Source organism: Haliaeetus albicilla, chromosome 3, assembly GCF_947461875.1.
Source record: "Haliaeetus albicilla chromosome 3, bHalAlb1.1, whole genome shotgun sequence".
NCBI lineage: Eukaryota > Metazoa > Chordata > Aves > Accipitriformes > Accipitridae > Haliaeetus > Haliaeetus albicilla.
Genome location: NC_091485.1, coordinates 40,792,792 through 40,819,479, shown reverse-complemented (window position 1 = coordinate 40,819,479; position 26,688 = coordinate 40,792,792). Strand labels below are relative to the sequence as shown.

The 26,688-nt window shown below is 39.0% G+C and overlaps 2 protein-coding genes across 9 annotated transcripts in view; one reads left to right on the top strand and one right to left on the bottom strand.

The window, feature by feature from the left end:
• The window catches only part of SLCO5A1 (solute carrier organic anion transporter family member 5A1), an 81,256-nt gene extending 72,002 nt beyond the window's left edge, over positions 1-9,254 (top strand). Inside the window, exon 9 of the mRNA XM_009921725.2 lies at positions 1,117-9,254. Within this exon, the coding sequence (XP_009920027.2) occupies positions 1,117-1,562 (446 nt within the window). The 3' untranslated portion in view covers positions 1,563-9,254. The remainder of the gene's footprint in view (positions 1-1,116) is intronic.
• Positions 9,255-13,173: 3,919 nt separating this feature from the next.
• The window catches only part of SULF1 (sulfatase 1), a 124,863-nt gene continuing 111,348 nt past the window's right edge, over positions 13,174-26,688 (bottom strand). For 5 of the 8 annotated variants that reach the window (XM_069779494.1, XM_069779491.1, XM_069779495.1 and 2 more), the window contains 7 exons: positions 25,986-26,082; positions 25,806-25,900; positions 25,265-25,330; positions 24,607-24,779; positions 22,145-22,287; positions 21,918-22,041; positions 13,174-15,768 (listed from right to left, as the gene is read on the bottom strand). In XM_069779494.1, the coding sequence (XP_069635595.1) occupies positions 14,945-15,768; positions 21,918-22,041; positions 22,145-22,287; positions 24,607-24,779; positions 25,265-25,330; positions 25,806-25,900; positions 25,986-26,082 (1,522 nt within the window). In that variant the 3' untranslated portion in view covers positions 13,174-14,944. Of the gene's footprint in view, positions 15,769-16,484; positions 17,601-17,620; positions 21,020-21,917; positions 22,042-22,144; positions 22,288-24,606; positions 24,780-25,264; positions 25,331-25,805; positions 25,901-25,985; positions 26,083-26,688 lie in introns of those variants that run through there. The other 3 variants (XM_069779499.1, XM_069779498.1, XM_069779497.1) reach the window with 3 other exon arrangements.

Here is a 26,688-nt window from a genome sequence, read left to right as displayed (position 1 = left end):
ACCTAAAATTAATAGCTTCTGAAAACATTGTAGCTGACAATGTATTTTTTTTACTGACTTTCTAGTACATTTCTGTCCCAGAAAGAGACATTTTTACAGTTTCAAATTGTATTTAAAAATTAATAGTTACTAAATATTATTTTATAAGGATTTTTTCTTTTTTAGAAAGATTTTTATTGCTTTCAGCCATAACAATAGCTTTTTGCATTTTTAAAATAAGAAGTAATTGTTACTTAATGTCTAATTTCAAATGTTTCAAAGCAAAAAGGGTGCATGTTAGAAGTCTTTATTCCACAAAGTAGTTTCTTTCAAGCTTTTGAACTTCTAAAATCCTGCCTATAAAGAAGACTCCAGGCGTTCAGCTACTACAAAACTTATGACTAGAGGAAGCAAGGACTATTTTCTAAGAGAACAAGAGAAGAAGCCTGTATAGCTGCATCTGGAAGTTGTCTTTGTGGAAGGACGTTTCTGACTTGTCTTAAAGTTGTTGTATTTCTGGAGAAAGCAGGAGCATTCAATGGGCTGACTGCATTTTTAGCAGCTTTAGAAGTTAAAGTCTGTTTCTGAGGAAGATCTATTCAAAAGAAAATATACAATTTTAGTGGTCTCACCACTTCCATCCATTTTCAGTAAGAGAAACATTTTGCTGTCTTTGGGACTTTTTCTCCTGAATCTAAAGCAGTAACTCCTGCCCTTTCCCAGCTCATGGCCAATGGATGTTCAGCAAGCGACACTCTGGAGATAACGCTGTATTTTGTTCCTCTCCCATATTTTATTTCCTGAGAGCAACATTGGATTTTCTTTCGGGGGACACGTAGTTCAAGAAGAGCTGTCTGGGGATGGCAGATTGAAGCAGTACCTGTTGTGAGGTGCTGCTACATTGTCTTCTTTGCTTGAATTCTTTCCTCTTTGTGGTATGTTTCATGTGTGGGCTAAGAAGCGTTGGTGGGAAGATCAGCGGACCAGTTTTCCATGTTTTATGTTTCATGTGGGAACAGCAGCGTAGAAATCTCAAAAATTCTCGACTTAACACTGTTTGGCTAAGGCATATAGTTTCTTTAGACATTTTCCACTATATGCTAACACATATTATTTCTGTTGCTGTTTTTATTTCAGCTTACATTCCCACTCCAATATATTTTGGGGCTGTTATTGACACCACGTGCATGCTTTGGCAACAGGATTGCGGCATACAAGGATCTTGTTGGGAATACGATGTCACCTCATTTCGTTTTGTCTACTTTGGGTTGGCAGCTGCTCTCAAGTTTGTTGGATTCTTTTTTATTTTTCTGGCCTGGTATTCCATTAAGTGTAAAGAAGAGCAACTGCAGAGACAGAGATGGAGGGCTTCACCGGTGAACACTGTGAGTGAGATGGTTGGCCAAGCTGGACCCCAACAAAACTATGCACGGACTAGATCCTGCCCTACCTTCAGTTCCCGAGGAGACATCAGTGTGGCACAAGGAATGAACTGCGTAGCACAGACATACCCCGGCCCTTTTTCAGAAGCAATAAATTCCTCAAATGAAAATGCATTGGAAGAAGTCACTGCTGAGATATAGACCCCTGGCTTGGTAATGTAATACTTAGTTTTGTTGGTTGACTTAATTATGGCGCCTTGTAAAACACCTGTGCCTTCTATTTTTAATCTAAATGTAACACGTGATAAAACCAACAAAGCTTAATGTAAACAACCATAGTATGTTCCTGAGGGCTGGATACCTCAAACCAACCCAAGTTCTTATTTCTACCCTCCCGACAATGGAGTTTTAAAAATTGTGTTTGTAATTATTTCAGATGTGTCCATTAAATGTCCATGCTCTGATCTAATATCATGTAAGGGTGAGGTATTATGAACAGCAGAAGTCAGTGGAAGAGTGACAAAAACTCATATCGTTGATGTCTAGAAGTCACAAAAATGCTTAAATGTATTGTCAACTTCATATCCGCAAATCATATTTTTAAGAGATGAGTAATTACTGTGAGTTCTGCTACAAAGCACAACTGAACTTTTTTAAACTATGCAACTTATTTGGATAATTTTATGTGCAGCAAATTAAGTTTAACATTTGCTTTAAAAGACATTACTGCAACTGAATTTGAAAGGGGCTATTTTCAGACACAAGCATTAAATTAAAGAAAAACATAAGGTTTAAAGTACTGTTAGTAACATGTTAAGCCATACAAAAGTTATGCATCAGGTAGTGCTTGCAAATGTTGAGTCGTTAGTATCTTTATCCTGTCAAAATACGCATTAATTTTCATTTGATGTGATGTAGTCATTTTTCACAAAGTACACAGGCTGGGAAAGTATAATGCTTGGAGTAAAAAAACTTCAGTATTAATCTATAATAACATTAAGATGTAGGAATCGTACACACGTACCAGAGCGGATATGTGCATATTTCTGTAATGTTATTTAGGTGGTCATTATTAGCACCAAATCCAATCTTTTCCTGAAGAAGAAAAAATAACCAGTTACAGCTTGACAGGAAGAGCTTGGCTGTCCTTCAGAAACGCGTGCCCGTCTAGTTCAGCTTGGGTGAAAAAATCTCGAGGGAGAGCCAATTGCCTCGTTTTGTGCCTGAGTGGCCGCCTGGGATGCGGCGGGCCCCTCGCAGCCAGCGATGGTGCGGGGTTCAGGCTGGCACCGCTCGCTGCCTGCTGCAGGAGTGAGCAGAGAGACCCTTCAAGTAGGCTGCAAAAGCAGCCTGCCCACCACCATGCCCGCTACGAGGCTTTCCCTCCGCTCCCGGCACCGCCGGGGTGCTGTGCTCCCTGCCATCAAGGACAGCTGGGGAAGGGGTGCGGGCTCAGACCCCGGGTCCCTCTTGTTTCTGCCCCACTTCTGCCTCTCCCGCTGCCTGGGGCTGGGCAGGCTGGTGAGACAGGGCTGGAGGTCCTCGTTGTATAGTTTGTCCCACACGTGGCCGCTTTTCCTTTTCTCAGCTTCGTTGAAAGCTTCTGTGAAGGCAAAGGGTGAGTCGTCTCTCTTTTGCCCTTCCAGGGGAAGAGCTAAGAAAAGAAATTGTCTGCAAGCCTGGACCCACAGGACACGATGTGGCGTTTGCTTATTCCGAATTACTGTAGTCTGTTTTCTCCCCAGGAGATGCTGAAACTTTGTAATCAAATGTACGTGGCATTTAATTTCTTGCTCTGGAGGCTTTGTAGTGCCATGCTTATGATGTACTAATAATGTCTCAAAGGGCAGAGAATTGATTTCAGGTGGGCACTAGGAAGTCAAAGCTGTATTTTGCCCTGCAGGGAAAGTCTTAGGAGTTTAGGAAATTAAAAGAACTCTTTAAGAGGTCTCAGTGATAGTCAGGTTTGGATTTTGCCGTGTAGAGAGCTTGTGTGAAAATAAATAAGAAAGAGCAGAACTTCTACATATTTTTGAACAGAGTTATTCCTGGTTTAATTTTTAATTTATAATATGTAAGTTGATTAAACATTATGTGGAACCAAGTCCTCGAAACTAAAGACAGTACTCTCCTTGGCATCCATTAGGTTGTCCTGGGAAGAGTAGATTTCCCTCTTTTCCTTTGCCAGCTGCCTTTCCTTGTCTCCTGGCTCTTCTCAACTGGCACATGAGATGACCCATGGGGCTGGTTCCCCTGCTTGAAATGGTGGCTGCTTATTTCAGAATGTCTCAGTCCATTTATGTTACTTGTAACGATTCCCACTCTCTGTCTGCAAACTCAGATGCTTCTACCCCAAACTACAACATAAGGGAATATCATTTTAATCACCTCCTGTTATTCTGTACATATTAATAGCTTTTTGGGGTCAAGCCTGAGAACTACTCTTTTCCCTTGTGCAGCCACCAGGTACAATACATCCTCAGTCAGCATGTGCTACCTGAGATGTTCACTTCTACACTTCTCATCCCAAGGAATAAATTTCCTTGGCTCAAAGGTACTGAGTATATTTTTTTTGCCATAGGAGATCAGAACAGATGACAAAAACGTCTCCTTTTGCTCCAGTCTCCAATGCTTCTTGCACCAAGAAATTCCTGCCATGGCAAAAATTGAGGCAAAGCAGTAGGACAAAGTGTAATTGCAGCCCATCACCCATCCATTTTAATCACTCACCCATTTTAATCAGCACAGGGTGAGGTAAAGAGCGACAATCTTTTCAAATACCTCAGAAACAGAGCATTTAGGGAGTCATAAAAGGCTGGAGATGAATCATCTATCCTCATCTATTCCGTTTCATGCCTTGTGTGTGCTTCTGTTCCATGTGAATAACAGGGAAGAGCAGATTAGGTTTGTAGGATTGTCAGGAGCTGACACTGATGGCAGAGAATGAGAGTGATAGAAGTGACACATCTGCAACTGCTGCTGCTTCTGAGCTGATTTCAAGGGAATTCAGAGCTTGCTGGGATGGAGACCGCCTGCTTTTTAGGAAATCCTGACACTTACACGTCTAAAAACATTCATCTTTTGAAATGTCTGAGAAACTGGAATGTAGAGGGAAAGATGTTCACTTTGGAAATACTGAAAAAGCCTTGTTTACATACTTTCAATAGCCTCTTAATTTTCCTTTTAGAATTATATGCAAAACATAACATAAAAAATCGTTAGTATTTTTTGATAAAGATAATTTTGACAATATGAATATATTTCTACAAAATCATATAATTAAATCAGCATCCTCTGAAAGAAAGAAAACCCAAACTCTGGCCAGTTTTTGATCGATTCCTGAAGGAGGCTTTATTGTAAGCTGTAAGTCTAAACTAAGCCAATAAAGGCATGCAGGGGAAACACATTACCTTCCTAGAGAAGTCAGTTCCAACATTGTCAACACTGACCAAAATATGGACTGAGAGCTGCTGAACAAAGGCTATTTTCTGAGGTTGTCATTACTGAAGGAATCAGAATCGCCAGAGAAATGGTGTGCACCCCTGGCAGTAGTCATGATCAACATGTGGTGCTACACCAGCTCACAAGAAGAAAGAAGGACCTTTATCTATCAACTAGTGAAGGTGACCATGCGGTCTTCTTGCTGTGAAATCCTCTGACCACAGAATATAAAATTCCATTAACTTGTAATTTCTGCCACCTTTCTTTTCTACTCCCGAACACTGAAGTTTGGTTAGCAGCAAGCACAAGAAAAAGTAAAGCAGAGGTCCTGCTCACCCACAGGCTACTCTTGCCAGCAAACCCAAGTCATCTACCTGCAGGTAACCAGTCAAGAATAATATGGAGCAATGATACTTCACAATTAACTACAAGTCCAAAAAGTGCCATCATGCCATTGCAAGGACAGACTAATTTCCTCTTACACCACTTATTCCTGATTTAGAGTGAGAAACATGAGAGGAGAAGTAGCCCCAATATATGGACTTGACTGAACAGGTGATTGTCCCTGCTTAGCCTCCGATTCATCTTTTTTTCCTCAAAAAGGGGAAAACTTCAGAAAGGGTGTAGCCATGGCCTCTGGTGCTTATGAGTGCAGCACCCTCAGGAGATGGTTTGCAGAGCTTTCAGAGGCTGTGGTCTCAGCTGGAATATCTGGAGAGTGGGACTCTGTATTTCTAACTCTAGGCAAAAGCTCTAAGGTTTTGGTCCCCCTTTTTCCCCATGAGCATACTGGATCTAATATGGTATAATTTGGAACTGGTGGCATTTTATATCCTTTCAGTACAGTGTGAGCAGCTGCAAGAAACAATGTTGAATATTATGGTGCAGTTTATATTTAATTGGAAACTTCAAGTTCTTTGACCAGCCATTGTATCTTTAAAAGGCAATGTAGTAACATGCAGTGCCTCTGAACTTGCTGTTCTGTAAGTGAAGTAGGGGCACAAATCTCCTCCTAGGTATTAGAAATATAAGTTTGAAAGCCCCTAAATTAGTTACAAACACTTGAGTGTAGTGTTTTCAGAAATATCTTTTCTTTTTTTTAAATATAGCTTATTAATTTGTAGCATTAACCATTCATTATGTCTCTGATCCAGCAGAGCACTTAAATATGTTTGTAGGTTTATGTACTTAAGTAATGCACTTAAAAAATAATGCATGTATGTAAGTATTGGACTGAGTCACATCCACATTAAAAAAGGAGTTCCTTTACCCAAAGAGTAATTTTCATGCTGAGTTTTTTCCCCCCTTGGATTCAGTGATCCTTGTAACCAGAATAGCACAAAGTAGCACTCGAGTACTCCCCTGTCTCATTCACATGTGGCTACTTATGTATCTGGCAATGGAGGAAAGCTTTCATTTTCAGAGAGAATTCAAATTCAAAGTATTTTGTGGATATGCGCAAAGATACATTCTAGCTCTTCCTGCTATTTGCCTATTTTATGAATTTCTGGCTGAAAATGTGTATGTTACGTGGGGAGATAGATTAAATAAGGGCATCTTTCTGACCTTAAAGACAATGAATTTGCTCAAGTAATGCTTTAGGTTGGGACTGTGCCCTTCAACAGAATTTGGGCCTAGAGGTTCAGGTGATACATTTTCAGTATCCCGCACAAATGGAGCAGAGCACTGCCTGCTCTGTGTAACTCCAGACAGCATGGCTGGGAGAGGGGTCAGCACCTTCTGTACTGTTCTTGCGGGTTTTCCCCCCAAATGCCTGAATTATTGCTGCCTTACTACACTTTCTGTGTATAATACCACAGCTCTTTGTCGTGTTATATTGACATAAAACTGATAATAAATAGGTCCAAAGTGTCTTACTGCTATTTTGGAGCCAGATTCTCAGCCTCATTAGTCTGATGACGCTGAAGAGCTGGACATTAACAAGCAAGCTTTAGCAAGCATGTGTGAGCTAAGTGATATCAAGTGCTTGTTTAGCTTTTATATTGTTCACTGGTTACTACTACTGTTTTCAGAGATCTAAGACAAAATAGTTCCTAAACAAGTTTATCTTTTTCTACTTTCTCAACAATGTGTCTTTTACAACGGCATAGGAGATGCCATGCTGCATGCCATAGTGTCTGGGTTCCCCCAGCTGAAGCCATCCAGCTGTGGTTGCTTTCCAGGGGCTTAAAACACCTGGTAACAGAGATTTACCTTGACTGCAATCTGAATTGGCATTGCTTTGGACAGAGTATTTGCCCCTTGGAAATTAAACCTGTATCAACACATTTCAGGTTCTTCATGTACTGGACTTGATTTTATAGACATTTTTATCCTTTAGAGTGCTTAGAAGATGGACAGTCGACATCATGGTGGTAGATTCATTCTTTTGTATAGAATTAGGGCTTTCTTTTTTTCTTATAACATCTTGTTTTACAAATAACAATTCAAAAAGGTTACATGTAAACATTGTCGCAGAGTAGAGATGGGGACCCTTCAGTGTAGGGAGTAGGTATGGCCAGGGTTCATGTGATTCATCTTCTTTACACTGAGTGTCACTAATACATGTTATTATGTGGCCAAAGGTTTGAAAGCCTACCTGATCCTCAGGAAGGAAATTTTCCCTATCCTTTCCACAGAATATATTACATAAATTAAGGAGCACAGCTAACACTATCCATATCCCATAGCCATATCCATATCCATTACATTAACTACAGTTAATAACTGTGGATTTTAGCAACCCCTGCTCCAGTCCTTCAGATAAGCTATTTACTTTTGACTTAATACAGCCTTTTAAACACAGACATAGCTCTGCAAGTTCAAAGTAGCTCCAAACTTTTCTTGTTTTCAAGTGTTATGAAATAGCTGCTTGTTTATTCAGGTTCCATTCTACTCTTCTAATTATTACATTATCCGTTGTGTGTACTGTATTTTCTTATTTTTTCTGTCTCAAACCAGTTGTCACAATGTTATCCTTTAACAACATTTTGTTCATGATATAGAATAGGTGAAAAGCTGTGGAATTCATGAAGGGCTACAAAAAGCATCCAAAACATTGTTCACCTTGAGGAAGGGTGAGACAGCTTGATAATCTTTGGACAAATGACTGAACAACACTGTGGTGCTAATAGGTACTGAAGTATTTTTTGATGTATTCACTATGACTTAAATGACATATTCAAGACATGTCAATGATGCAACTGCATGTGTTTTTGTTCTTAAGTCTGGGCTGCTCCAGCAAAGACAGTGTTTGTAATTCCTGCTGGGCCAATTCTTACCTAGCTCTTCTGTGGGGAAGTCATTTCAGGAGGCAGTATAGGATTTGGCCCAGCGCTAACAGATGAAGTAAAAGCTACACAGACCACAGAAATCTCATATAGGATGTATTCATCCTGCTGTAGCATGTTACTTTATTTAGTGGCTTTGCTTAAGCAGACGCTGAGAATAAATTCTACAGTAATGACAAGAAACACTGGGCTAAATTCTGGGACCCCTTAACCAAGCAACGTTAGTTTGAATTAAGTTGAGGATTCAGATCTGAAATAGTAATGTTCTTCCATGGAATACCAGAAAAAGAGAGGTAGAATAAGAGCCAATTCTACCTCTAGCAATGGAAAAAGGCCAAATCTGGTCAACTTTAAAGTGAGCTATGATTTAAAACAGAGGTTTTTGGTTTTAAAATCTTGAAGACAAAATTTATCCCTTTCATTTTGAATTCTTGAAGGTAGTTATTTTGTGTTATTGTGCCTGGGCTGCTCATGCAGAGGAGGCATTTCTATCCTAAATAGCACTAAGAGGTACACCTCCCACTGACAGGTCAGAAATTTTACCTCTGTAACAGACTCCATATTTGAAGTCATGGAGGGAAATTTCAAAACAAAAAAAGTGTACAAAATCATCCAGAACTGAGTTTTGGTAGAAAAAAAAAAAAACAAAAAAAGAATTTGGAGTCAGTGGGATCCATAGTTGAATGAAGGCTTTCCTCAAAGAAGACCTGCTCTTTTCCCCAGTTGAGCAAATGGGAATTTTGCCCTTGGCTGCAGTACATACCTCTACCAAATGATTTAAGCAGAACAGTAACAGTCTGGGTAGTATTTTAGGAGCATGGAGTGGGCACACTGCCTGTAACTGTTTAGTTTTTAAAAAACTCATTATTAAGCAACTGTTTAGAATATTAAGGAAATTTGTAGAGTATGTCTGACCGTATGAGCGTGTGGGTGCTGTGCAGTGGTAAAAAGAGACTAATTGGTTTATGCAGTTTGTTTTGCATACTTTAGGCTCCTGTATGGGGTTTTTTAATTGGTATTTATTTCTCAGCAGAGCTTAGAATAATTTTAAAGCTGTGTAACACATCATTTAATGAAATCTATTGTCAGCATCTGTTGTAAACATGTGTTTACAAAACAAACTCGAATACTTGATATTTGGAAATAAAAAATAGTGTATCAAGTGTGTTTTATTTCTAACAAAAAAAAAGATAGAGACAAAAAAGGTATGTGGGTTGCTGTGCAGTCATTCTGGATCAGGTGATGAATTATTTGGTCTTCTAGTGCACAGTCAAAGCCAAATCTTTCTACTGAATTCAGTGACCACCGAATTACAGCTAAGTATTGATCATGCAGAAATAAACTTTAAAATTCCACCATTTCCTCTAGCACTAATTTGATTGATATTAGTTATACGCTAAGAAATACAAATGTGTTTGAAATAGATATTGACAGTTGTAAAATATGCATCGGGTACAAGTCTATGTGCATCTACGCTGCTCAATGAAAGAGGGCCAGGGCATGAACCCAAGGACTGGACTCCTGGCATCCACACTGCTTAGTGCTTAGTTCACTCCTTGGCTCTGATTTGGACCACACCAGTGAGCTGCCTCCATGTGGTTAGTGAGGAATGGCTATGCCACAGAGACCTCCCACGTCAGAAGTGTGGTTCCCCCTGTTCCTGCAGCCACCCAACACCGCAGGCTGTGTGCGTCAGGGACCCCCCGTGTCCTCATGCAACACCGCAGGGGCTGCAGCACACACCGCAGTACCGTGCCGTAAGAGCTCTAGTGGTTGCAGCACAGGCCTTGTATTACCACAGAGGCTTAAAAATAAGAACAAATGGAAATTATATTTTGGGTCCACAGGAACATCAGCACAGAGCCAAGGGGAGACCCAGGGCTAAGTGCTAGATAGCATGGATGGGACCAGCCTGGTCTACCAGCGTGGATGTGACTTCGTTCACGCAATTTGGTTTTGGAGCTAGGTTTTCTACTCTCTGGACTCACTTTAATTTAAAGGTATAGGTGTATCCATGGATGGAAATTCTGTCGCAAGGCAGCCTCGTCTTTCAAGATCAAAAGAACAGCAGGTTGAAGTTGAATACATTTTTCTAGATGTGTCATTATTGAGCCTTTATACTCAAAGCATTTTGACCTGTAGTGCATGTTTCATGACTGGATGAGCTGTGGCTTGTTTCTTTGAAATTTCCCCACTGCTCGATACACTGTGAATACTACAAGCCCCCACACCCTAGCAATGACCAAACAAAACTCTGCTGCCACAGGGCAGCTGAATTTGCATTGATTCAGGATATGGCTTGTCTTTCTGAGGTGTCTAAGTGCATTTGGTTTCAGACCACAGTCGGAAACTGCGGTGGTATGCACAGCACCTACCAGATTCAAGCCCTCAGCCAGCAGCGCAGATTCAGCCAATGTGTGCAACCAGGGAGGAGCTACAGTTTCACGGACGGCAGAGAAATCTGTGGGTTCCACATCCTCTCTGACTTCTAAGTTCAAAGTAAGACTTATCTGTTTTCCTTTCCAACACATATAAATAACCTCACAAAAAAGCGTCTTGCAGATCCCCCTGAATGTCCCTAGCGTCCAAGACTAGAATTGTTAAACCAAGGAATGTGCTGTGGATGAAATTATCATCAGTAGATTTCTAGCACATCAAGGGTAACACTGCTAGTTGAAAACTGAATAAATCAGCTACCTTGGCAGGGGTTGGCAGCACAACGGGGTGGTGCAGGGGCCGAGGAGATGCACTGTTGTGTGGCTCTGCACTGACATCTGCTGCCAGAGTGGGAGTAAAATTACCCCAGGCAGCTCCCAGGTGGCTCAGACTGTCATTGCATCCCTTCAGGTGCGACATATGTTTTTTAAATGACTCTCCAGCTTGTACCCCACTTAGTGCACATTGGTTCGCACTGAAAAATGGTGTCACAGCACAGAAACTGGATTGCTTTTTGCTGAAACAAAGGGAGGAGGTTTCATTACAGCATTGCACCTAGTGGGCACCAGCCACACATGGGTGCTCAGGCCTCGAGATGGGTCCTGAGCGCATCCTCCCTGAACAGGGCTGCTGCAGCTCTTGGCTTTTCGGCCCCAACTGTTTCACCACACAGATCCTCTTGTACTGTGCTTCAGTGACTGCCAGTGTAGACAGCTGCAGGCATCTAAAGGGATTTTGGTGGGGAGAGTGGGGGGGGTGTCTCTGCCCAGACCTGCACTCTGAAGAACCCTGCACTCAGCTGTCACATAAACCTGAACTCCAGAATGATGTTATGATCCAAATGTTGCCCAAGAGCCTTAGTTTATTTTTTTTTTCTTTTTTTTCCTATTTGTGTGCATTAACACTTCAGGACCAAAAGGATTTACCTACTCATAACAGCAACTAACTCATGTCTGAAGGTCTGGAAACAAAGCATTATCCATTTTTGCTTTTCTTGGAGGCTTTAAGTTGGTAAGAGGTCTCACACAGTCCAAGGGTGTGAGGGCAGTACTGGCTGCCGCCTTTGAAATCCCAGAGGAAGCGTTTCAAATAACGTTGACACCTCCCAAAGATGTGCAAGCCTTAAAGGTGTTTCTGTCCAGCTCCAGGCCTTCTTCAGAAAGCCGATAACTATGTACTGCCTTTCAAAAAAGACACACCTGGCACTGAGTTGCAGATCAGAAAAAGCCAGGAAGGTCATCCTTTTGGCTCTCTCCTTGCCTGCTGTGAGGAGCACTTGCCCATGAAGTCAGATTTAGGCATTCATTTTCCTCCTGAGCCTGCAACTGTGATGCCTATAAGAGCTTCCTGACAGTCACAGCGTGTGCTGCTCATGGACTCAACGGCTTCAGCTATGGGACAAGAAGTACTGCACAGAAAGAAATGCAAAATGTATTGGGATAGCAACACACTGCTTAGGACACCTGCTTAGGGATATGACAGCCTTTGGCCTCTTTCTTTTGGTCTGGTTTTATATTTGATGCATGTTTCCAGAGAGCAAGAATCAGAGCTCATTGCTTTCTGTACCTCTTAGCTACAGAATGAGTCTCTCTTTTATTTTTTTTTTTTCCCCTCCACACTTGTATAAAAGAGCTATAAAAAAGGCTCCCACCTAGTTTAGAAGATAGGGCACTATCTAAGCTTCTGATAGTTTAGAAGACAGAGCACTGTCCTGGAAGAAGGAAGGTTGACCACTTTCAAGCTGAGGAAGACGCAATCTCTTCCATTTCCTGAATACTTTAAACTCTCAAGTAAGAAAGAAGGACGAGTGGGGTGAATGGACGGACCACACTATTGCACCATTCCCTTCTCTGTCTCTACCCATGTGTTAAGAGAGAAGAAAGTATCTTGCTTGTTTCTTTCAAAGAAATGCACTTTCAGACTATGGAGGGCACGTGGTCAGTACTGGATAATTCCCTGCACAAAGATATGAGAGGTAGTTGTATGGGACCTTGCTTCAAGTTGCCTTTGTCCTTCAGGTTCTCCCAAACTTGCTGGCTCAGGCTGATCGGCACCCTGTTTTGAAATACATGCGGTGTTTGCCAGTGTGCTTTCCAGGGGTGGACATCTCTTAGGGGTCTATCTAGCATTGCGATGACTGATTTTTGGACACTGAGGTTAACCATTGATCCCCTTTCCTGATTCCCACAAACACCACCTGTAGCTTCATGCCTGCAGAAGCATCGGTGTCCAAGGACTGTGTAGAAGAAAGAAGAGTTCAAGAAGCATAGCTTCAGAGGCTGGTTTTAGCTATGAAGCTAATCTTGTTCACCAGCCACCGAATGAACATAGAGTGCAAGTAAGAGAGAGTTTACCTTGAAATCTAATTCCCTTTTGTGATGACTGTTGTGCAAGGAGATACTCCTCCTGACTAAAGACCTGTGGTCCCCTCTCGTTAAGCCCTCTGTGTCCCGTCTGCTGCGCTTTGCTGTCAGAGGGTGAGCTCTGCAGGGAGGAGGGAAAGCGGCAAAGCAGGGGAAGGCACCATGTACCATTGCTTTACTTCTGGGAACCGCTGGTTGTGCAGCTCAGTGCGTTGACTTCAAGGAAGAAAGGATGGGATGAATTGGGAATTTAAAAAAAAATAATAAAAAATTCACAGCATGTCTTAAACAAAAAATATATATTATTCACATCTCCAGGAATAATTTATAACTAACAGAATGTAGTGTGTTATTTCATTACCCGTTGCTTTAAATGTGGATGGATTCTTAAAACTGAAACTGTTAACATAGTTTTAAAATAGATCTTAATTAGGAGGAAAACTGGATCATCTGGACGTCTCTGAAGCAGGTAAAGTAAAACACTTTTTATTTCAAGAAATATTGCTTCTAGACTTTCCTGAAGCCAGAATTGTACTATAAAAGTATCACAGAAATATTATACAAGATTTAAAAACACAGTCTGTATCCTAGTAACTTAAAACCTATGTACAAATAGCATCATTCATGACCATAAATATGTTTTTCTATCAATCAGCCCATGACACATACATCAGATAAAGAGCTAGTAATTTTAACATATTTACAGAGTCCATCAAAAAGACTGCTTCTTAAAATTATTAAAATCCTACTAAAAGAATCTCCTTTTTAAAAAGTTTCAACTTAAAATACAATGAAATGAATGTAAGTTTAGCCTGCAGTGCTTGCAATAGCAAAAAAATACTCACTACACTAAATAACATGTAACAGATAGGAAACACACCTGTGAATTGGACACTATGGAATTACATCTGTTTGAGGTAATTCTCTTTTGTTGTTGTTGTGCTAATTATTTAGAAATTTATAAAAAAGCAAGGGAGGATATTAAGTTTTGAGTAATACAGATTTTCAAAGTCATTTTTGTATTATACTTTATAAAATTTAATGTTTGGTAAAGTTCAAGAAAAAATTTAGAATACAACAACAGAAATTATCTAAACTACTATTTTTTACCTCATGTGCCTTTTGTATCTAAAATAATGTAAATCTAAGATGATTTTATCATTCCCTTTAATGCCTGTTCAAAAAAAAAAAATTGAAGTCTCAAAATGATAATAATGCTTTCAAGATATTGTGCAGGATAATAAAAATCAGATGTGGTGACAAATGCATATATGTATTGATGTAAACCTTTCTACCAGTACCAGCAAAAAAAAAAAAAAAGTCAAAAAACCTCATGGGTTTTTAATACTGACAATATCAACATATAGGGAAACAATCCAATTTAAACAAATCCTCCTACAGTTAACAATCATTAGCCATACCTTTCTGAGAGTAATTAAAGTAACAAAAACATGCAATATTTTTGCTAAAATAATATTCAAAGAGTCTGTTTCCACAATCCATGCTGTTTACCTCTTTCCTGTCAATCTATTTATTGGTTTCACAATTACATGAAACAATGAGCAAACTAAGAACATGTAAGGCGTTAGATTCATAAATGGTATGGCATACAGATTTTAAAAGTGCATTTTACTTAAAAGTGTGACATTAGGAATTTCCAGTGGTTAAAATAATTTATGAATAAGACATTATGCAGACAGATTGGGTGGACTGAAACATTCATTCATGGTGGGATCATCTGGAAATAGAGGACGTAGCTTGAACATCCTCTTCAAAGAAATAATTTTTAGCTGTCGGAGAATGTGCTACTGCATTTGAAAGTTAACACTGTTTCTTTTCATTAAAAACTGGAAATCTTTCTTCCCAGTGGGGAGAATTACTGTGAAAGTATGTGCGTGTGAATAAAAAAAATGCACACAGACAAATACTGAACTGGGCTCAATTTAGCTGCAAAATGTATCTACAATAAACATGGAATGTCAGTTGTCGAGATTACCTTTATTAGTTCACTAGTAAGAAAATGGAGAACTTATTTAATGGTTTACAACTTGATCTAATCCAAGGAGAGTGGAGCTGAGGCACTGCCTTCTACATTTAGGATCTGTGAAGTTTCCCCTGCAAGACTCTGTTCCGTTTTTTTCAAGAAAGTTCCTGTTTTCTGGGTACTGATAGATGGATCCCTGATGGATACGTTTACAGCCTGATGAATGAGGGGTTCATTGGACCTCATGGGAAGATATATTTGATCTTCAAATATATCTTCCACAGTGTCACTGTCCTGATGAGTGTCTTTTTGAGGAATGCTGATGGGTTGTAGCATGAAGCTATGCCGTGACTCCAACTCTATCAAACCGTTTCCACTGAAATCCATATCAAAACGCTCCGATTCTTTATCCTCCATCCATTTTTCAGCTTGGTGATTATTTCTCCAGTGTGCATCATTCAAACTACTTTTCTCAGGAATATCATTGTTTAATTCAAGTTTCCTCTCCTGACTTAAATTCACTGTGCTCAAAGCGAGGGCTGCAAAGTCTGTTGGCACGATAAGCTGCAACTCTTCTGCAGGCAGGCCGCTCGATTCTTCAGCAGAAGTCATTTCCACCAAGGTAAACGGCGTGGATGATTCGTCCCCGTCCCCGTTGCTTCGAGCAGTGTTAGCCTTGTCTGTTTTATTTTGCTGGTAGTAACTGTTCAGCAGTGCAAACATTCTATCTACATCCTTCAAGTAATTAGTCCAGTCAGCCAGACTAAGTCTATAGTTGTATCTGTATTCATATACACTTTCATTCACACTGTACAAGTCTTCCAGTCCTTGCCAGTCGATGTCGCCAGTGAAATTGGGCAGGTTAGCCTTCCCATCCGTCCCATAACTGTCCTCTGTTGAAAGAAAGAATAAAGCCTAATGGTGAACACCAGCTTAAAAGAGCAACCAAAGCTTCCACATGTATTTCTACTCCAATTTGCTTGAAAGCACCACTATTCATAATGTATGTAGCTCAAAATGTAAGATGCTCCACATCTTCGGTCATCATATTAATGATTCTGGACTCAGGTGTGTTCACAGCTCCTGCTGAACACACAGCAAGAAGCTCCCTGTCGTCTGCCACATCCTTGGACTGAGTAAAAAAGAGCAAAATCTAGTCTAACAGAGCTCTGTGGTGACGGTCAGAGAGAAATCTTTCCTCTGATATTTCAAGGCATTAAAGTTGCTTCAATACATGAATAATCCATTTGCCTTTCCTGAACACTCACCGAAATATGGAATAAACAAACAATGGTTAAGTATAAGGGATGGGACTAACTCTGAAAGCCACTAGTGACCTGAACTTCAACAATGCCCACAGGAATTTGTTGTCTGGGTAGCTCAAGACATATGGTCTACAAACCAACCAACCACATTTTATTTAGTAAATGGTAGTCAAAGTTAGTATTTTATTAACTTTGTAAACATTCTTTTTAATTTACAGGAAGCAATTAGGAGACATAAAAGCTGTAAAAACTTGGTGTGAATTAATCTATAGGACTGCACCACTCTGTAAAATAGTGTTAAAATATACACAGATATAGAACCTCCTAAAGAGGTTTAAAATTAAAATTAAAAAAAAAGCTTTCAAAGAAAATGTCTAACAGCTTTATCAAATAATAGGTTTGAATAAAAGGCATACATGTGAGTCTAAGTAGCAATGGAGCTGCATTTTATATTGATCACAGCCAGAAAAAGCAAAGACATGAGGAAACCCATTTCTAAAAGATTTTTAAAATTCACTACAGTGATTATAGCGACCCAGATTATCAAATGTAGTGTGAAATTTTGTATTGACAAGTAACACTGAACACCACTATGTCATTTAATTCACTGTGCAGACTGTGTTCAGTCCAAAGATTTTATCAACTAAGTGGGCTACAAGGAAAAACTAATCAGGTGATGCAAAAGCCTGTCAGGGAAAGTGACAAATTTGTCCTTACAAATGATGTTGTAGGCAACATTTGGTAATTAGTTCACTGAGATGACTTACTTTCTTTCTTAAAACTGCAGAGGCAGGTAAGCTAATAGCAATTACCTTGGAAGTTCAAGTGGCTATAGTCCAACAGTGTGAACTGAGCACAAATATTTCTTTATATTGAACCCTTCATCCCTAGAGTAGGTTCTTGGCATCTCCATTAATATGTTTGCATTTTAACTTGGCCTTTCTCATTGTTCGAGTAAAACAGAAGATATAACTTCTATCTACCATAGCTTATATTCTTTGCTTCTTTACTAGCTTGGGATTTCGCAGTGGAAAGAATTTCTCCACTATTTAGTCCATCACATGGAAGGTCAGAAAAATACCATTATGGTCAGAAAAAAACTTGAGATTTTTCTTATGATAAGAGGCCTTATTCTGCACAAAAGGAGACCGCTTTCCTTACTTGGAAACACCTGCATCTTTAATCTTAATTGATATTTCTTCACTTAATACAACAGCTGCAAATATTTTATAATGTAAAATTTAATTATTTTTTTTTAAAGCAAGTTATAGAAATTTTTTTTTGCAAACACTTGGCAAACTCCCTATTACAGGAGGCGACACAAGCTTTTTGGATCCGATAGGACAGCTATGAGAGCGTGTCTTCCTTCTTTCTTTTCCTGAAGTAGACAAGAGAAATGAGATCATGGCACGGCCACATGAAAGCCATCTTCGTAAGACAAATTATGGAAAGTTTGTTTCCTGAAACAAAAAATAATTAAATACTGCAGAGGTTTCAAGAAAGAAGTCTTACTATTCCAGTGCTTAGAGGCATAAAGGGCCCTAGAAAACATCATAGGAAGGGATGCATTTTTGAGGAATTTAGTCACCAAACCCTCTAAGATACTAACCACACTGCAAATGCGACAACATTTAAATTTTGCACTGTTATTATTTGTATTGATAGTTTCATATTTTTTTTCTTTGCCAAATCAGAGCCTGTATAGGAAAACAAACTGCTGCAGGGTCAGTGGCCAAAGTGGTTTGGTATGCGATGGCACGAACTGAAACAGGAGTGCTGCTGTTTGACCAGTAACAGGTTTGGGGATGGACCAGGGCAGTGCGGGGCAAAGCGGGAGCCAGAAAGGTGCCTTTGGGTCCAGAGGACCAGGCAGTGGGACAGAGGGTTGAGCTGAGCTAGCTGGGATGGCAGGGTGGGCAGCGGAGGAGTCTGGGGACAAGCGAAGAGGAGCAGGGTTTCTCATCAGCTTCAGCAGCCGGGCAAAGAGGCTGTGCTGCAGAGAAGTAAGGTCAGCAAGCAGTTTGCTGTATTCCTACAAAATAGCTCAAGGGCTGAGTCAGAGCTACATGGACCTTCATGCTGGGTCTATCTTTTCCCCTCTAAAGGTGGCACTGTGTCTGCAGTCTCGGAGGAGTTTCACAGCTGAGAAGGCACTGTGAATTGTTGAATGATCTTCACGTCAAGCAGAAAAAAGTAACTTGTTTGAACACATGAGAGAGAGGTAACTTGTATTCATACACGTTAAACAAAGAGGAAAGCAAAGTCTTAAGGTCCTAGAGCTGGCTGTGTGTTGGTTGACTGAGTCACCTCACAGCTTAATTCCACAACTTACCAGTAAGCACAAAAAGTTTACCACTGAAATCAAAGCATACAGTGGGAAGGAGAGAGGCAAGAAAAGGTTTTCCCCTGTAAGAAATCTCATTATAAATAGGTGTGAAATGGGAAAGTGCAGATGAGTTGCATTTGAGTAACAGCATGGCAGTGGTTTCCTTGATCAATACTTTGGAATCTCTCAGCTATGTCATAGACCCAAAAAGGGGAAAATTTGTTGCTAACTGTTCACAGTAAAACATCTTCCAATTTTTAAAAATCAAGCATTAGCTAAGCTTCAATCTCCAATTATCATACCCTGGAGTCCCATGATGCCATCCGTGGCTGCGCTGCCTAAAAACTAATAAGGGATCTGGATATATCTCCACTGAGACTGAAGACAAGTCGGCACAATCATCTTGGTGGCTTTGAAACACCTCAGACAAGCAGGACAGGAGAGAGGAGTGTGCAGTTCCCACATCCATTTATCAACCATGTCTGCAGAGTTGTTCTGTCCCTCAAAGGACATGAATTCTTCCCCATTGAAGCTCTCTTCCTATGTGTTAAGCAAACAGCACTGTACTGGCTGTTTCCATACAGGCCTGTTGTCTCAGTGTTGTAACACCTGTAATGCTGTACTAACTCAGGACATTTTGAGCTGGAAACAGGTCTGAGTGGATGAACTACATGATCTGAAGGAAGCTTAAGGGGTAGTTCAGATGACTTAGCAGCATAGGGCTTTCCCTTCCTTATTCCGCTGGTTTCTCTGCAGGCATCCAGAAAAGGATCCTCTAAGAGATCATTTTAATGATTCCTGATAAATGGTTTTTGTTAATTTAAAACATTTTTTCTTTTAGAAAAGAAAACCAATTTCCACCAAGATGGGGATTGAACCAAAATATTGAGCCCAGGCACCTGTGCATATTGAGAAACTGGGTGTCTGGAATGTAATGGCATAAAGCAAAATCACTTGTGTTATACTATACCTGCTATTTATCCCAGTAGCATAACACTTATTGACGTTAAAATGTTTCAATTACTAAAGAGAGTAGCAAGATATAATTTAAAGATTAATCCTGTGTGCTCTACTATTTCATGCAATCCTACAATTCAAAAATGCCGTTTCTGTTAGATATGTAGTTAAAATGAGGAATGCTTACAAAGACGTCTTCTAATGAAAGATTTAAAAGCATAATTACAGGGATTATTTTCTATCATTGTAGTAACCAGTTCCCACCAAGCTGTAATGAGCAATGCAAACAACTGGGACATAACCAAACAAAAGCTTATCATTTTCCTAGATCCCAAAACTACTCAAGTGAGAAAATACAAAATTGGCTGCAAGGAAAAATTAGCTGCTTAAATTGGAGATCTATAAAACATTGAAATACATTATCTTAATTGTTCCCTCGCTGCCGGGAGCTAGCGACAAGGTTCTTTTAAGAAGGCCCTGTGAAAAAAAGTTTTATGTAGACTTGTATACTCCTTGGACCCAGTTTACATCTCAGGTAAACAATGTGTATCAGGAGCTAATCCACCAAAGCGCATGGAGAAGAAAATGTATAAAATTGATATACCATGAGAAGATACCAAGTCTAAATATGACACTTGACAGACTTTAATCTGTTTTTTACCCTGAGTACAAGTATTGCTCAATGAACAGCAAGTGCAGTACTGTTAAGACCTGAGTTTTTTCAGTATCTTCAGGCTTTTGCTTTATGTTTGACTAGTTCCTCCACCAGGAGAAACTGGGCTCTGCATGATAAACATGTAGGTATGATAAGTATACTTGCGAACATCAGTCTTTCATGTATTCCTCAGCTTCATGCATTAGGTATAAAAAAACCTCACCTGGTGCCCTTCCTCAGTTCAAACATTACAATTTTTTTAAGAAATTTCATTTCATGTGTGTGTGATCTGGTCTGAAAGCATCTGTTCCCCTACCCAAAGGGGTCTCATCTTTCTGCCATACTTATATTGACCTGCCTCCTGCTAGCTTCTGAGCACATGCTGCTCACATTGAGCACTGTTTTTGCTTAAAGCAGCATCTGCCAACATTTCTTAAAGCCAATGAGAAGATTTTACTTTACTTGCATAGGTTCGATCAGGCTGTTTGGATACCTATACCTCAGAAATCTTTTTAAGCACATTCGGTTTACGTTTAAAAAGCAGCTGTACAGACTTCCTAAATAAAACCAGAAAAAAACCCCAACCCATTAAAAATCAACCCAACAACAGGAAAACAACTCAAAAGAAGTGATTCTTTTTGTGCCATTTTCCCGGTGTAAACATCTAAGAAATACAGGCATGGAATATGAGCTGTATGAAGTCTTGCTATGACAATGAGCTACGTTAAATGCAGAATGGTAGATCTAAAAAACAATAGCCAAGTTCAGTGTAAAGTAGTTAGAAAATGCATGCATCAAAAGCTATGCTGTGTGCAATATGGCAGGATACAGACATTAGTTGAAATGGACTGGAGTCATGCAATTATTTGGAAAGAAGCTGCTGAGGAGAATAAAAAAGTGTGGATACCTGTGTGGATCATAGCTTCCTCCATCTTTATTTCCTGATATAGGAAAATACAAGAGTAACTTTTGTTAGTGTTTAGAACTTGTAAAACCATTCACAATGTAGTTTTCCATGCACAGCATCTAATCCCTAAAAAGAAATGTACTGTGTTAAATAAAGACAGAGCTGCAGTCCAACAAAGATTTCCTGGAAGTTTTATATAAAAGAACTGAAAAACCACAGTTTTTCAAAAATAATAAAACCCCCAAACAATTAGATATTGTAAAAAAGAGAAACATTTGTAGCTGAAGAAAGAGATAAAAAGATGCAACACCACAAATCATGTAGAAGGGAGTATTCCTGTAAAAAAAATCACAATATTCAATCAACCAAATTTAAGTGCAATGAATTCCAGAGTTATGAAGTATGAATACCAGCTATTTTTCTACTCAGAGACTGTTGTAAAGAAATACTGCTTTCCTCAAAAATCAAGGGCACTACTGCTGATTAGAAGTCTGCAATGTTAAGTCTCAGTTGTGTTGTAGAGTCTGAGGTTGTTCATATAGACAGACAGCAATTGGAATAAACACAGGATTTAATACCTCACCTGCTACTGGGAGGCAAAAACTAACCGAATAAACCCTGCAACAGAGAAAAAAGTTGTGACTATGAAAGATCTGCATATGTTTGTTATTGCTTAGCGCAAATAACATGATAACCTTTCTGCAAAATTTCTGCCAAATGTTGTTTGCCATCAATATCTGTCTAGAATAACCTGTGCAAACTTGCAAAGAAGCTTCCTGGTCATGCGGTTATGCAAGATGGTGTATGTGGATCATTCCAAACTATTCAGAGCAAGACTTAGGAGAGTGACACTTCATGGATACAATTAGTACTTAAGCAGATGAAAAAAAACCCAAATAAACTGGAAATAAACACTTCTATTTTTCTTGTACCTGTTTCAAGTCCCTTTGGCCTCGGATTGCACTGCTTATAACCTTGACAACTTCGCAGTTCCATTAGCTGTATGTGTAATTGATTCAAAATGCCTCTTTCCACTGTGTGTACTGTATTTGTCAGCTGAGAAAAAGAGGAATTGAGGGAAAAAATACTTGTTAGCAGAAATAAAACAAACCTAGAGGAGTCTGGTGTACAACATTTTGTAACAGGGAATGGGGTTTACCTGGTAGGGATCAGTGTTCATATCAAAATATTCCAAGAATCCAGTCGCAAACTCACAAAAGAGGAAATTGTGGGTGTCATTAACTGTTCGCAAACACCAGTAAGTGTTGTTATTCGAGCTTGTGCAAGCACAGAAAGAGCCCACTGCAATTAAAGAAACAAGTTATTAGTTTTCAGTTGAAAATAATGTGTTTCTTCTACTAGTGAAACTTCTATAGATCTTCATGTACTTAAATTCTAGATCAATTTAAAAAAAAAATCTAGTTGAATAATGTTAGATTCTCATCTAAAACAGAATAAATGTTGCTAACGTAATTTTCACAGACACTTAAAGAAAGCAGAAGATAGTGAACCTTATAGTTAATGAGGCATATTCTGTTCCGAGTTATATACGGTTTATTGGGATGGAGCAGAATTCAAACTTTACAAAACAACAGCACAAATCCTAATCCTTAAGGTTTGTATACAACAAGATTCACTGGAATTGTTTACTATATGTAAGGGTACCATCTCCCCCAACAGTGAGTAACCTTAACCTAGTAGAGCCTCTGAGATACAAGTACAAGAGAAAATTACAGAAGCGTAAGCACTACAGAGGAAGCTCAAATTGCTGGTTGATATCATAACTGAAATGGAAATGACAAGGCAGTCAAGAAAGTGCGAGGCAGTGTATGGGAATGAGGCAAGTGAGAGAGATTAGGCAAAGAAGAAATGGGTTTGCAAGTAGGGAGCTTGCCTGGCACCTTGAATGCAGGAAAGATGGAAGAAGCAAGGTGGGAAGGAAGGCCAGCAGGTAATCCTATGCCTCATTAAAAGCAGCTCTCTCTTACTGGCTTGAGATTTCCTAAGGTAGCCACTTAACTATTATTTTGAACTGCAATCCCTCATTTCGTTTACTTGATACACAAATAAGACGGAAATTGAATCATTCAGTCAGGCTTCTGTAGGACAGTCTCAAGCAGTGTAACTGGGTTACACCTTGTTTTCCCTTTGCAACCTGGGGAAACCTAGAGCAGGTTTCCACTCCAGATTGAAGACACCTGGATCCAGGTGTCACAGTGATGGGAGCAGCCATAGAGGAGACGTGGCTATATCTTGTCTATAATCTTGGTCTTCCAGCAGAAAAGGCTGTGGGAAAGGTATCTCTAAATTTTCAAACTGCTAACAAATTTTTGCTGTAGAAGAATGTCTCTTAATTCCAATAATAAAATATTAATATTGTCTTAGATTTTTATTTAGATTTATTTAGATTTGTTATTAGTACTGTGACTAGCTTCAACAGTATCAATGTCTTGAACAAACTTCATAAAAATAGTAATGGTATTATAATACATTAGCTCTTCTTTAAGTTATGGACTGCGTCAAAGGGAATTTTTTTTACCCCACAAGTGTTAATGGAGCATTTCCAGAATGCAGAGCAATATGAGAACACTTTTCATAACTGTTTGTTACTCCACAGTTAAAAAGTGATAAGCCAATTTCATTGTTGTCATTAAAACAAAAATCATGCATATGACTACTTTAGGAACATCTTAAAATATAAAAAGTGTATTAGCAGAAGTCCTAGTACAATCAGAACAGATTATCACTAGGAGACAATGTCTTTCTCTGAATGAAAAATTGCTTTTAGCAAATTTTCTTCTTGGAGTCAAATATGTTGTACCTTAATCATCATTTGATCTTGAAGTTTTTGAAAGTAAAGTTTTTAATCACTTTTCCTCCACCACCAAAGATGAGAAAGGTGTTGTTCTGTTAATGCTGAATACCAAGAAATGTTGAAGCATGCCTCAATAGGATGGTTATCTATATACCCTGAAGTTCAAAGGAACTTAAAATATTTTCTAGCTATAATGTTTTGATCTTATACACCAAGTGAGCATTCCACAGTTGTGACTTTTAAATTCTTTTAAAATACAAAAAAATGGAATAATGGGAAGAATTCATGAGGGAAAGTATCTGTATTTTCTTCACAATAAGGTATGTTGTTTATGATACACTTTGAAATCAAAATGATAAAATTAAAGTAGACTTTTTATGTGCTGAAGTTTAGGACAATGTTAAAGGTAAGTCCCAGAGGGATTTGTGACAATTGGAAGAATAAGGTTGTTATTAATAACAAGAAACCCAATTAAAATTCTTATGAAATATTTGGTCAACTTGATCACCAAGACATGACACAAATGTCAGTGGCTGGGTACGAAAGTCTATGTTTTAGAGGCCAATGGGCCTTTTCATTTCTGTAGTGTTTAGCATCGAGCCTCCTGTGATAATTTTGTATAAATAAGTAATGCAACAATTACAAGCATACTCAAGTGACATTCTTCCTTCGTACTTCAGAATAACAGCAGCAGCAGCATTACTAAGTGCCAGTTCTTCAAAATAATGCTCTGATTGCATGAAGTGCAAACTCTGGAACAGAGCAGAATAACCCAGATCACATCTGCATGTGGACATAGGACTTACAGTTCCAGAATGGTGCTGTTTGCCAATGGTTGTTGTCGTGGGTAAAACACGTCAGTCCAGGAAGGCTACACTCATCTCCTTTCTTCTGGCGCTTTTTCCCCTTCCTTTCTTTCTTCCTTCTCCGGTTCTCTTTGAACAGCTGCAGTTTGCCATCCACTTCCTGGGCTGCTTCTCTGTTCCGAAAGAAAGTTGGGCATGGCTGACAGACAACAGTCTCTACTTGGTTAAAAACAGCACTAGCAGTTTTTACATCTTTCTGGCTTTTTTAAAGATGAGAGGATGAGAATATGCCCTTCTTCGAGCTCAGTTTCCACCCCAGCTGTTATGACGAGGTGTTCTCTTAGTAAGCATGAGAAATGATGCACTGTTGCATTTAGGTTTAACTGGATCTTTTTAACAATCGTGAGGTCAATCAGCTTCTGAAATGACTAATTTAATCCATTTTTTATCAATAGGTTTAAAAAATTTTATCCATAAACTTTCACAAGTCTGTCCAAAACTACTGAAGGTTTCTTGTGAGAGCTTGCTCTATGTGACCTTTTCTTTCCCTCACCTCCTCCCCTCCCCTCTCCACAAAAAAACCCCAATCCCCCAAAATTATATTTCTCCAGTCACCAAAAAGCCAGCTGAGAAAGTGAGAGGATAATAACAATCTTACTTGAAGGGATGAAGATGGCTCTTGAGTTTCTCTTGGGCCTTTACGCCTTTCTCTTTGTTGTAATAGCTACAGGAAAAATTATCAGGAATTATCAAGTCATGAAACATTTTCAACACAAAACCAAACCAGAAACATACCATCTTTGACATTTTCTTAAGGAACTACACAGACTGAGTTACAATTTTCACTTCATTTAAAGAAGTTATATCTGTGTAAGTGATCCTATGCTAGATTACAGCAGAACTCCAGCTGGATTCAAATACATTAGTAGAATACAAACATATTTAATCTTAAAATTTTAACAGTTATCTTCTTTTGATTCACAGTAGCTTCTGCTCTTAAAAGGGATCTAGCTAAAATGAGTACCTACAGTGGTTATAAATATAAATAAAAAATATATATTTTGATATATATTATATATAGAGATATATAAAAAAAGTATAAATATCAATAAAGCTTATGTTCTTTCTCAAAAAACTTGGAAAATGTGTAAGTCTTAGCAATCGGTATAGCTTTCAGTATCGAATGCCATCTCTCTTACCTCTGTTTACTACAATCACATTCATCTGGTTTTCTTCTTTTTAGGTGTCCTCTAACTTCCCTCAAATTCTTAATCTTGTCTTGGAGAGCTTCAATCTGCAGAGAATATTTCCGAGTCAGAATTACTCTTTGAAAAGGTAGCAGTGCAAAGACTTCACTCAGATTTTAAAATACCTCTTACCTCCTTATCAATGTAAGCCTTGTGGTCCTTCCAGGCTCTGGCAGACTGGTACAGCTCCCTCTCACAGTGTATAGTGTCATTTGGAAGAATAAAACATCTGTAGACATGAGTTTAACAAATAGGAGAAAGAAGGTCAGTGGTTTCCCAATTGCCTACCAGTTTCTTCTCTTTCATCTAACATTCCTAATAAATTCTTTGTTATACTCCATTAAGAAATAAATAAACTCTACAAGGTCTTCTCATGTTGACTCACTAATATAAATAATTGCTTCAATCTGTTTTCTCTGCAAAATAAAATAAAAAACCTCCTCATCTATGACAGATGATCTGGGCCTGCTAAGCAAATATGCAATGATAATGCCATCTTGGAGATTCTTAATCCAATTAGAAATGAAATTGAAACTGAAATAAAAATCTGTTCAGCATTTAAGGCCTCTTGTTAACCAAATGTGCCATTTCTTATTTAACCACCAGCTGCTGAGAAATATATTCCTCTTGCCACGTGAATGTACCTCATCTTCCAAGTATGCAAAACAGTCAAGAACAGAACAAACAGTCAGTGGGTTAAAGATCAATATAATCAATAAAGATCAATAAGAATCAAAGTTAGAGCAAAGTGTTCAAATAAGTGGTTAAAAAAAAAGCGGTGCAATGACAAAAACATTTATACCAGTGTACGAAAAAACCAACTCTACCAAGAGAA